Source organism: Vanacampus margaritifer, chromosome 20, assembly GCF_051991255.1.
Source record: "Vanacampus margaritifer isolate UIUO_Vmar chromosome 20, RoL_Vmar_1.0, whole genome shotgun sequence".
Taxonomy (NCBI): Eukaryota; Metazoa; Chordata; class Actinopteri; order Syngnathiformes; family Syngnathidae; genus Vanacampus; species Vanacampus margaritifer.
This window is the reverse complement of record NC_135451.1, coordinates 2350667-2363267: the sequence shown is the minus strand read 5'-3', so window position 1 is coordinate 2363267 and position 12601 is coordinate 2350667. Positions and strand designations below refer to the sequence as shown.

The window sequence follows — 12601 nt, the reverse complement described above, 5'->3', positions numbered from 1 at the left end:
GGTTTGGTTCACCCTGTATTGAACAAACAATTTATTTATTAGTTTTTACCAAAAGTGCTGCAACAGATACTACCGACACGCACATGTGTCGTCATTGACCAGTAAGTCGTGTCAATGTACTTCACATGCATGCAAACACATTGTTAGGATGAGCCATATTTTGTTTTCACCACAATATTTTGTTTTGTGTGACATTCATTAACTCATTTGCTCCCAAAAACTTACAATACGTTCTATTTGAAATGTTTTAAGTGTCCCAAAGACGTATTTATACGCTTTTTTGTTTAATGCTAGAGCATACTGTACAGAAGGCTTTGATGCAGCCTCTCAACTGCAAAAAATGGTTGAGGAAATGGTAGTTATTACACAAAACTGCCAGCAGGTGGCAGCAGAGCAAAATATATCAACCAGGGCCATGTTGAAAAAAATCTCAATTACTCACAATTCTAAACAGATTTGTGAATAATTATGAAACTTTGCTATATTCCAATGTTAATTGAAACAGATACAAATATACTTTTTTTTCTGATAAAAGAGGGGACTCTAATCTTTCTTTAGGTAGGTTCCATGTTTTTATAGCAATAGAACCCAATATTCTGTGGGCCTTGCAAAATCAGTCAAAATCCAGTAAAACAGCCGGGAGCAAAGGGGGTTGCTTCTGTGAAAATGGCTGGGAGTGAATGAGTTAATATACCTGTTGCCGTGTCGATCGTGAAGTTAGCATCAGTCCGCTAAAGCAGTGTCTCAACTTTTCAATTCATCTTATTCATCATCAGACGTTCGGTTGTTTGAGTTTTATTGCTACTTCATACTCATTGCCCCCCGGCTAGGCGCCTGTACGTTGGGGTTTACCCCGGTGAATGAGAGGGTAGCCTCCCTCCGCCTTCGGGTGGGGTGACGGGTCCTGACTGTTGTTTGTGCTTATGCACCGAACAGCAGCTCAGAGTACCCACCCTTTCTGGAGTCCTTGGAGGGTGTGCTGGAGAGCGCTCCCCCTGAGGACTCCCTCGTTCTGCTGGGAGACTTCAACGCTCACGTGGGTAATGACAGTGAGACCTAGAGGGCCGTGATTGGGAGGAACGGCCCCCCCGATCAAAACCCGCGCGTTGTTTTGTTATTGGACTTCTGTGCTCGCCACGGACTGACCATGATTAACACCATGCTCAAACACAAGGGTGTCCATATGTGCTCTTGGCACCAGGACACCCTAGGCCGCAGTTCGATGATCGACTTTGTAGTCGTGTCTTCGGATTTGCGGCCGTATGTGTTGGACACGCGGGTTAAGAGAGGGGCGGAGCTGTCAACTGATCACCACCTGGTGGTGTGTTGGCTCCAATGGTGGGGTAAGATGCTGGTCCGACCAGGCAGACCCAAACGTATTGTGAGGGTCTGCTGGAAACGTCTGGCAGGATCCCCTGTCAGAAGGAGTTTCAACACCCACCTCTGGCAGCACTTCTCCCTTGTCCCGAGGGAGGCAGGGGACATTGAGTCCGAGTGGACCATGTTCCGCGCTTCTATTGTTGAGGCGGCCGATCGGAGCTGTGGCCGTAAGGAAGTTGGTGCCTGTCGTGGCGGCAATCCTCGAACCCGTTGATGGACAACAGCGGTAAGGGATGCCATCAAGCTGAAGAAGGAGTCCTATTGGGCCTTTTTGGCCTGTGGGACTCCGGAGGCTGCTGACAGGTACCGGCTGGCCAAGCGGAATGCGGCTTCGGCGGTCGCTGAGGCAAAAACTCGGACATGGGAGGAGTTCGGTGAGGCCATGGAAAAAGACTTCCGGACGGCTTCGAGGAAATTCTGGTCCACAATCCGGCGTCTCAGGAGGTGAAAGCGCCATTAACACTGTGTATAGTGGAGATGGGGTGCTGTTGACCTCGACTCGGGACGTCGTGAATCGGTGGGGAGAATACTCCAAAGACCTCCTCAATTCCACCGATACGCCTTCCTTTGAGGAAGCACGGTCTGGGGACTCTGAGGTGGGCTCCCCTATCTCTGGGGTCGAAGTCAGTGAGGTGGTTGGAAAGCTTTTCGGTGGCAGGGCCCCGGGGGTGGATGAGATCTGCCCGGAGTTCCTAAAGGCTCTGGATGTTGTGAGGCTATCGTGGTTGACACGTTTCTACAGCATCGCGTGGACATCGGGGACAGTGCCTCTGGATTGGCAGACCGGGGGGTGGACAGGAGGGTGTGTTCCAACTTTAGAGGGATCACACTCCTCTGCCTCCCAGGTAAGGTTTACTCAGGGGTGCTGGAGAGGAGGGTCCATCGGGAAGTCGAATCTCGGATTCAGGAGGAGCAGTGTGGTTTTCGTCCCGGCCGTGGAACAGTGGACCAGCTCTACACCCTCAGCAGGGTCCTCGAGGGTGGTGGGAGTTCACCCAACCAGTCCACATGTGCTTTGTGGACTTGGAGAAGGCGTTTGACCGTGTCCCTCGGGGAGTCCTGTGGGGGGTGCTTCGGGAGTATGGGGTACCCCCTGATACGGGCTATTCGGTCCCTGCACTGTAGCCGAGGCATTGAGGGGGTCCGGTTTGGTGGCCTCAACATTGCATCTCTGCTTTTTGCAGATGATGTGGTGCTGTTGGCTTCTTCAAGCCGTGATCTCCAGCTCTCACTGGAGCGGTTCGCGGCCGAGGGTGAAGCGGTTGGGATGAAGATCAGCACCTCCAAATCCGAGACCATGCTCCTCAGTCGGAAAAGGGTGGAGTGCCCTCTCCGGGTCGGGATGAGATCCTGCCCCAAGTGGAGGAGTTCAAGTATCTTGGGGTCTTGTTCACGAGGGAGGGTAGGTTAGAGCGTGAGATCGACAGGCGGATCGGTGCAGCGTCTGCAGTGATGGTACCTGTCGCTACTCCTCCGCGTTGAGAGGAACCAGTTGAATTGGCTCGGGGATCTGGTTCGGATGCCTCCTGGACGCCTTCCTGGGGAGGTAATCCGGGCATGTCCCACCGGCGGGAGGCCCCGGGGACGACCCATGAGACGCTGGAGAGACTACGTCTCTCGGCTGGCCTGGGAACGCCTTGGGATCCCGTCGGAGAAGCTGGCTGAAGTGGCTGGGGAGAGGGAAGTCTGGGCTTCCCTGCTAAAGCTGCTGCCCCCGCGACCCGACCCCGGATAAGCGGTAGATGATGGATGGATGTTACTTCAGCATAACAGCATAAAGTGGAAAATTTGTGGCAAAAGTTATAATTTTGCCGGGTACGCAGACGCTTACATATGTAGCGGTAGTATAGACATTCAGTCCCTGGTATATTTTACATTATTGTGTTATAAAATTTTCATGTGCAGGGTAAAGGAGGGTCTGAAAATGGTTGGCACTGAATGATTCAAGTTACATTTTCAAGCTAACTGTGGCAAGATGGCAACATTGACTCCCTCTGTCGGTCTTCGTTGACAGGACAACGGTAAATCAAATTCCATACTTTACACACATGCGTAAGAACTTTTATCATGGCACTCACAGAGCTACTGATGATGTTGTCTTCATACGGATGCCAAGAGACGTCCCTCACGCAGGCACCATGACCCATCAATTTAGAAACGACAGCACCCGTCAGCACGTCGTACACTGTAAGGACACACACATTATTTAAAGAAAGATGATTCATACTCAATAAGGGAGGCTTTTGCTCAAAACAGAGGTTCCACTTACTGACAATCTTGCCGGTGGAGCACCCAGAGTAGATGAACCTTTGTCCCGTGCTGAACTCGGGCGAGAAACGGCAGCGAATGAGCGTGTGCAGGACGCCGTGGCCACGGTAAGTCATCACCGATGTGTCGCCGGCCAGCTTGTGTCGCCTAAGGGCTGCGACAGAACAACGTGGAGAAGAAGTGTGGGGGGGTAGCCAAAGAGCGACTTCTCCTCACTAAATGCATGTACACTTCTGTACTTATCTCCTTTGCAATTCATACTCTAAAAATATCAAAAGTCACATTATTTTTTATTTTATGGATGGGAGCCACCTTCCAACATCGCCACTGTCAGGCAACGGCGACGTGAATAGAGTACAAAAAAAATATTGTGACTGTCCTTAATATTTTGAGAGTATGATTTGGGCATAAATAGGGATTGGCACATACATAGTGAGGATCGATCACGACTTTAGGACAGACATATATCTTTGTATAGAAGTGGGGCCAGGCCTGGCTGCCTTGTCACCCGCTCTCACTAGTGTGAGTGTTTTTGCCCCCCGCCCGAAGGTAGTATGGCACAGCCGCCTGCTCCATTCTCACAAACGCTCCGTCCTGCCTCTTTTTTTTTTTTGTTCCGCTTCCCCGACAACCAGTGGCAAAGCGGTGCTCTTGGCATTACAGCACACAATGATTGGGTGTTGTCTTGTCGGGTTCAGACTTGTAGTGTGACTACACGTCCGGACCACGACACAGAGTGAATTCACCGGGTAATCGGACAGCGCGACTGTCGTGAAAGACAAAAACATAATGTAGTTTGAGCTCGGCATTAGGCTTATGTTGTTCAGCAATTTCAGATCATTTTTCTGGCTCCAAAGCAGAACGTGATTTTGGGCCTTAAAATAATGGCATCGGCATTGAGTAAGTTGAAGTTAATGTTGAGATAATAACTATAAAAATATTACAATCATTTGTGGGGAGCGGGGAGTATTTATTAGTTTAAATCTAGTCTACAAATTGCTTCATTTTCTCATGTTTTAACTTCTGAATTTGTCATGGGAGAGGCAAACAGTGAGTAAAAAAAACACCCTAAACACTGACACTTTTTAACTGTATCGTAATACAGTACCATATATCTCTTTCACTTCAAATAACTATGAATTGTAAAACTAAAAGATACATCAACATCTGCATAAAGTAAACATTTGTCAACTTCCTTGATAACAAGATCAGTTGTCCCCAACCACCGGTCTGTGGCCTGGTATCCTTCTGCGGGGCAGTAAAAAGGTTTCTTTGATAGTCATGTATTTGCGTTCCTCAATAAAATCTCAGCTGTGACCTAAACACACTTGTGTTTGCCCAAACACAAATGCATATGTTAAAATCACCCACTGTAAGCTTATACCTAGGTTTTGCTCTTGGTGCCTTCCCAGTTGGACCACATACCTCTTTGTGGAACCCGCTGCCAGCGGTAATCCCAGTTCTGTTGGGTGACGGCCAGGCGTGAGGCTGCCAATCCCTCTTTGGGTGAGAACTTCCTCACGTCCCAGAGCTTGATGGACTGGTCCTTTGAGTTGCTGATCAGATACCGTGCGTCGCCCTGCCAGGGTATGAACGGTGACAATGAAGTTTGACAGCTGATGGTAAATTAGGATTTTGTTGTCCAATTGGCCTTTGAACAATTACGACACATTTACACAAACTGATCCAATGGAAGTGCTGTGTCAAATATTCTGCGTTAAACCATCATTATAAACGGTGATCGTACAGTTTAAATCTGGTCGCCAGGCAATCACAAGGAAACAAATAGAAATTCACACCAATGGACAATTTAGAGCAGTGGTGGGCACAAAATAGGTTATTTCAATAATAAAACAATAATTTCTAATTAATTTAATCATACTGAATTAATCAATTATGAGTTAAAAAATGTTGCATTAAAAAGTAAAGTTGTACTTGGGACCCGACCATTATGGACTGTTTGAGGCTGATGCTGCTATTTGGTAGAATAAAATTCTGATAACCGATTCATTTAAAAAGGATATATAATGGATTTAAAAAAACAACAACTTTTGTTTGCGTAAACTTCTGCTGGTTCTTTTATCTGAAATGCTTGCTATTGTAACATTAACTACCAGAAGACTGTATTTCCCCCAGATAGACAATTTATTGGATGCCAAGAAGTGTACAATTGAATTGCATTAAAGAATATCTAATGCAGAGGTGGCCAACCAGCTCATGAAATGTTCCTAGCAAAATGATAGTGAAAGTGCTTCATACATTTTGGCAACAATTGTCTCTACTTTTCTGCCTGACCTTTCAAAGTGATCAACTTGTGCTTGTGAAGTTTTTGGAAAATTATGATTGATGTTTGCTAATGATGCATAGCATACTGTAACTGTAACACCCTTGTATTTAGTTAAAGGGCGACACAGTTACTGATGCTCTTCAGTCATTCAATTTCCACAAGCGGAAACGGGATGCACATTTATTCAATAGCTGCTATTGACCACAGCTCACATCCAGTCAGTCTGCATACTGACTGCCACAGTTAAGACAACCTTCAAGCTTATTTGGTACTCCTAACCTTTCATCAAATGTTCCTTTCCTCCTCTGATCCTCTTCTATCTCCAAAGACATCAAAGACACACTTATTGCAAAGCAAATAAAGAGCAAATTTGAATTTAATCCAACTATTTTCAAGCATGCTGGGAAGTTTGTGCCTCTACCATCGCTACAATGTAAGGCAGAATAGCTTTCCAATGTGTTTAACAAAAACTGTTAAAGCGTCCTGTGTTCATCTTCATATTTTAGTTTTGTGCATTTTTTGGGGGACCATCCCCGGACAAACAGCTGTGGTGTCCTTAGGAAAGAAACATAGACCCCAAACTGCTCCCCATGCCACTATGATGGGTCAAATGCAGAGGTAAAATTTCATGTACACGCCAAAAACATTATTTTTTTTTCCAAAGTGCATGCGCATAAGATGCTTGTTCATACCTGTTACCACGCTTGACAAATGTAATCCATCCCATTGTGGCATTCAAATGAGCCCCTTATCACACTGCACTCAGTGCACAGCAAAATGGCCAGTGTTAGATTAACACTTTAAAGTGTTAAATCTAGCACTAGAAAAGTGTTTATATGTGTCCAAACCAATGAGTGTAAATCTGACACTTTTCAGAGTGTTACTTTTTTCACACTTAACCAGTGTTACTCCAACATTGTATAGTGTTAAAAATCTACACTGGTAAACACCGAGTAGTGTTGAAAGTACTCTACACAAGTGTCAGTGTGAAATATTTAACTCAAACTGCACTTTACTCTGGTAAAATATACTTCATTCAGCGTTTTTCCTCCTTTACAATGCCCTCAAATTACATGAATACATTTTGACTGCTGATGACACGGCATCGGTACCAACTTGGGGGTTCAGTATCTTGCTCATGGAAACGTTCGTGCAACAGTGTGCCTGCCCAATTGAAGAAAGAAAAAGTGAGGCTTTTCCACGTTTCGGCCGATTAATTGGTCGGGCCGAGTTGTAATTGTATTTTCGGTACCGTTTATCCTGACTAGGGTCATGGGTGTATTTTATTTTATACAATAGACTTATTACCCAAATGTCTTATGAGCTAAATTAATTAAAAAAATGAATAACTACATCTAACAACGAATTTTCGGGGGTGGGGGAATTAAACTTCTGGCATAATCACATAAAGCCTATGCAAGCACGGGGAGACCACGCAGGACTGTGAGGCAGATGTGCTAATTAATAACTAGTCCAACATACTGCCCATCTCTGATCATGTCAATCAAATCTGAACATTATTATACTGGCTAAACTGAATATTCTACACAGCTCTTGCATTGGATTTTGTTAACATTGGGCCTAATTTCATGGTCGGTAAATGTAGAAAGTTTGAAAGGTGCTCATGGTGTTGACCTACAGGTAAGATTATTATGGGACTGCTGAAAGCAGCACATATTACTCTCCACCCTAGAAAATCCCCAGATTTTTCCGCAAAAATGCGGCCCGTACCGTAGATCGCACCGGGACAAATGAGGTATCAAACGATGCGGCTCGATCTGACTCGATGCGGCATTACTTTTCTAGGAATTTCCGAGTTACCATGGCGACGCAATTCCCAAAAAATTCCCATAGGAAATGAATGGAGAAAGGGGGAACAAATTACAGATCAAGCACCTTTTTCCAAGACACGCTGCGCGCGCAGACGTTATCCGACCGATATGAATTTTAGCTCATTTTGTAGCAATTTTTCCCATCTTTAGCTCAGTGTCGAAATTTATTTTAAGGAATGAAAGCTCTCACCCCGGTGCGGGTTTAAAGACAGTGAGTGAAATAGCCTTCTATTACACTCTATGGAGCAATTAGGGTTTGAGTGGCGGGAACCAAAAAAATATATTTCCAAAAGTCAAAAGTTTCACTTCAACTCGTCACCATGGCCACAATCTTTGCTCACTAGACATCAAATTCTCACATTTTGTAGTGACAAGTCTCTTCTTTCAGACAAACTAACTTTTATTTGGCTAAGGTGTCATTTAGTACCTTTATTTTCACTTTAAGCGAGGAGAAGTCGGACTAACTCGCTTATCTTTTCCATGTTAAATTCGCCTCCTTTTTCCTCTTCATTTTGGATAAATCATAAGTTTTCAACCTGCTCTCATTTGGTCATTTTTCATGAATCTGCATCTTGAACCGTTAAGTCGTGAGAGGCTTTTGTTCGAGGTGTGCGTCTCTCATACAATATCAATGGAATGTGGGTGCGTGACGTCTCCAAGTCAAATGTGTGTGCGTGAATTTGCATTTTTCTTAAAGGGACAGTAAGATACTTTTAGTTGATGTTGATTATGGTTAACTTCCACATTTCTTGACCGATTCCAGTCATTTAAATTTTAAACTGTTCAGCTCATTTACATTTTTTAAATACATTTTCAGGCACAGTGAGATACTTTTAGTTGATGTTGATTATGGTTAACTTCCACATTTCTTGACCGATTCCAGTCGTTTAAATTTTAAACTGTTCAGCTCATTGACATTTTTTTTTATGGACAGTAAGATACTTTTAGTTAATGTTGATTGTGGTTAACTTCCACATTTCTTGACCGATTCCAGTCGTTTAAATTTTAAACTGTTCAGCTCATTTACAAGAGTCAGCAGTCCCATTCAAAATTTCCGCGGGAATTTTTCTAGTTTAATATACTGTGCTACACTGCACACGCATTAGTCAAAGTGATCCTGTGTGCGTGAGGCGCTGTTGAAACGGACAGATTGATAAAACACCCACTGCCTCCACATCGCTTCTACTCCTCTCCACCCCCGCCCGCACCTTGCTGTGGATGAAGGTGATGCCGTCCCGGTGGCCCGCCAGCTGTCCCACAGGCTGCGGCCGATCCTCCCGCAGCGTCCGCCTGTCCCACACTTTGCACAGCGCATCATCGCTGCCTGAGAAGAGCAGCTGCGACGAGCTGTCGGCAAACGCCACCGCGTTCACATCATCCTCATGGGCATCAATCTGCCAAAGAAGAGCGAGAAGTGACACTGTTTTAGAAAAAAAAAGTGATTTGAGCTGGGAGGATGTATGCTTGTGACTGACATAGTTTTCAAATTTCAAACGATATTAAATGACTACACTATTTCATGTAAACAGATGTATTTTATTCATCACTCCATTTTCTACACTGCTAAGCCTAAATAGGTAATGGGAAAGCTGGAGCCCATGATGTTGGTTCTAGTACCCTGCTCTCAAATGCTTGCAAATACACACCTTTGGAAAATTGACACCTGAAAACTGAACCTAATATGCAACATGTAAAATGAAGTTTTAAGTGACAGACTTGAACGTGCTAGTGGTAAAGGCAAACAAACACATGAATGATTCACACAAAATAAATCATTGCCCCGCTAATTTTAGGAAATATTTTTGCTGAATAAACCATATGTTGCAATAATTTTTGCTTTTAAAAGGGAAGTCAACCACCCCAACAAATTATTGACAATACTAATGTTCTATGCAGCCCCACTAGTCTAAATACAGTACAGACGCTCCCCTACTTACGAACATTCGAGTTACGAACAACGGTACATACGAACATGTCTGCGCGCATGTCAAAAAATGTTCGGAAAGAGATGCTGTAAGTTAGATTTTTTATTGCGCACCTTTTTCCGAGTACTGTAGTGCTTCTTTCCGCCGCTAATACCGACGCTTGGCGCTGTGAGAGCTCACCCAGCATTGGAGGCTCAGCAACGTGTCGAGGAGGAGGAAGAAGAAGAAACGCCTGTCGCTCATAGATAAAGCCATCGCACTCTTCGAGCAGCAAGACCCAAATATTGAACGTTGCACCAAGGTTGCAAATCAATTGAATAATGCCATACAGTGCTACCGCATCATTTATGATGAAAAAAGAAGAAAACTGTGCAATCGTAGTTAGATCGCTTCTTTCGGCCAGTTTCTAGTAAATCCTCCAAGGAAGATACTCATCAACCGTCATCTTCTTCTCCGCGACCCTCAACTTCTTCCTACATTGAAGTTACGGAGGAGGAAGTAACTTTTGAAGCCCATTCCAGCGACGACGAAGAACCTCTCATGATATAAAATCCTCCTCTTCCTCCTCCTCCATCAAATCCTTAAGCATCGAGTACATCTTCCAAAAGTAAGTTAAACTTCATTTTATTTATCTTATTACGTACATGTACATACTGTGTGTGTGTCTTGCTCTCTCTCTCTAACATACGTAGTACAGTACTGTACGTATTCTCTTTAAACATAAATTATAATACAAAATATAGCACTGAAGCAACTTACGAACAAATTCACCTTACGAACGATCGCTCGGAACGTAACTCGTTCGTAAGTTGGGGAGCGTCTGTATTCTGATTAACATTATGTTAGTGAAATATGAGTTTTAAGCCGCAAAATCCAGCAATTTTTATCAACATCAGAAGTCGGCCATTTTGCCACTTGCTTTCGAGGGAAAATGACATCACAGTTGCTCAGGTCTCAGATAACAATCAATCACAGCTCAGCTTCAGAAAACAGGTGAGCTGTGATTGGTTGTTGCCTGAGCCCTGAGCAACTGTGATGTCTTCAGTCGACAAAAAGTGGCAAAATGGCCGCCTCCTGAGATAGATAAAAACGGCTGGATTTTGCTGCATAACTCATGTTCCAAAAATGTAATATTAATCAGAATGTCATGTTTAGACTAAATAGGTCACATATTACTTATTATTGTTAAGAAATGTTTAAGGTTGACTTCCCCTTTAATCATCTTGGCTGGATTACAGTAATGCAATTTATGTTTGAGTCAGCTAGTCTTCCTTTAAGTGTCTTCAGTTGGTCCAAAATACTGGCCTCTATTCACTGGCTCCCTGTTCACTTTAGAGTTCATTTTAAGATTATTTTATTTGTTTTAACATCTTTAAATGGTTTCACACCAGTTTACCTCTGTGGACTCCTCCACCCACCTGTACGGTTCCTCAGGACAGCGGAACAGATGCTGCTGGAGGGAAGTTCCTATGACTAAGCGGAGGCTCAGAGGGGACGGAGCTCTTTCCGTTGATGGTCCTTCTCTTTGTAATGACCTTCTGTTAAATGTTAGGCAAGCTCCCACTCTACCCATTTGTAAAACTTGAAACAAAACACGTTTTTATTCCTTGGCTTTAGACTCAGCATGAGACTTGGAATTGTTTTGGTGTTTTATTGCATTTATTTACTGTCTTTATGTAATTAATTTGTTGCTTTAATTGCAGGGCTTAAAGTAAAAAATATTCCTGAGCCTGAACTTTTTCCGGAGAGCGGTGGTGCAGTGTCCAACGTGCTGATTTGTTGTTCGACCGACATCAACCCATTACTATTCGATTCGTCGCCGTGGATGGACTGGCCATTTGGTAAACTCATGAGATTTCCGATGGCCAGTCCTCTCCAAGCGTCAGGTCATCTCTTTTATTAAGTACACTATAGCATTGCGGGTTGCAGTCCCCTCTAGTGCTGCAGCTATCGAATACGTCTGTTTTCAAATATTCTATGGAAAATTCTATTGAATAATCAGGTATTTGGATGAAAAGAATATTTTTTGCGTGTTGAAAGAACAATTATGAGTAAAGAGATATTAATAATCTATTTCCACTTACTAATGATCGACCAACTTTCATTTCTAGATAATCAACTTTAAAAAAAAATATCTTTTTAAGTTAAATTTAAATTGTGCTTAACCCCTGGGCGTTATTTGACCATTTTTTGGCTTTTTGTTGGTTCTGACCAAGCCATTTCAAAATAAAATAACGCCCAGGGGTTATCAGCACATTATTTTCCTCTCTAGAAAGTTAGGAAGATTTTAGAGAAATCTCTCCCAACGGATTTTGGAATGACCTTCCGTTAAATATTAGGCAACCTCCCTCTCTACTCACTCTTAAAACACATCTTTGTTCTTAGGCGTTTGACTCGGCATGAGACTCATTATTGTTTCAATGGTTTGCGGTGCCTGCTATATTTTGTTATTAATTTATTTTATTTTATTTACTTACCTACTTGTGTTATTTTATTGACTTATTCATTTACCCACTTAAGATAATTATTAATTTATTTGGCGTTATTTTTGTTTTACCTGTCTTTATTCTATGACTGATTTTTACTCCATGTACAGCACTTAGTATGAAATGAAATTTCGAGTTAAGTAGTTTTTGGTCTGTGAGAGAGACGTCAGAACCACAGTTGTGATTTTGCCGACCGTCTACTGCACAATTGAGTGAGCACGGTTTATTAAACTAATCTCTAGGAACGGCAACTGTGTCCGGCTGTCAGCATCAAAGTGTGCCCGTCGATTAGACTACCTTTGAAAAGTAGTCAGATAGCTACAGCTGTTAGTACCGTTAGCACGCTAACACTGTAGACGCCCGAAACACTGGCAACAGTGGCGATCGAACGTGATTTCTGTACGAAGTTGTTTTGTTGACTTT

General features: G+C 43.5%; 1 protein-coding gene across 2 annotated transcripts in view; it reads right to left on the bottom strand.

Moving 5' to 3' along the window:
• Positions 1-12601, bottom strand: part of dcaf11 (ddb1 and cul4 associated factor 11) — a 29540-nt gene that overhangs the window by 1703 nt on the left and 15236 nt on the right. For both annotated transcript variants that reach the window (XM_077555023.1, XM_077555022.1), the window contains exons 11-14: positions 8976-9161; positions 5074-5227; positions 3650-3802; positions 3459-3565 (exon numbers count right to left, since the gene is read on the bottom strand). In XM_077555023.1, the coding sequence (XP_077411149.1) occupies positions 3459-3565; positions 3650-3802; positions 5074-5227; positions 8976-9161 (600 nt within the window). The remainder of the gene's footprint in view (positions 1-3458; positions 3566-3649; positions 3803-5073; positions 5228-8975; positions 9162-12601) is intronic.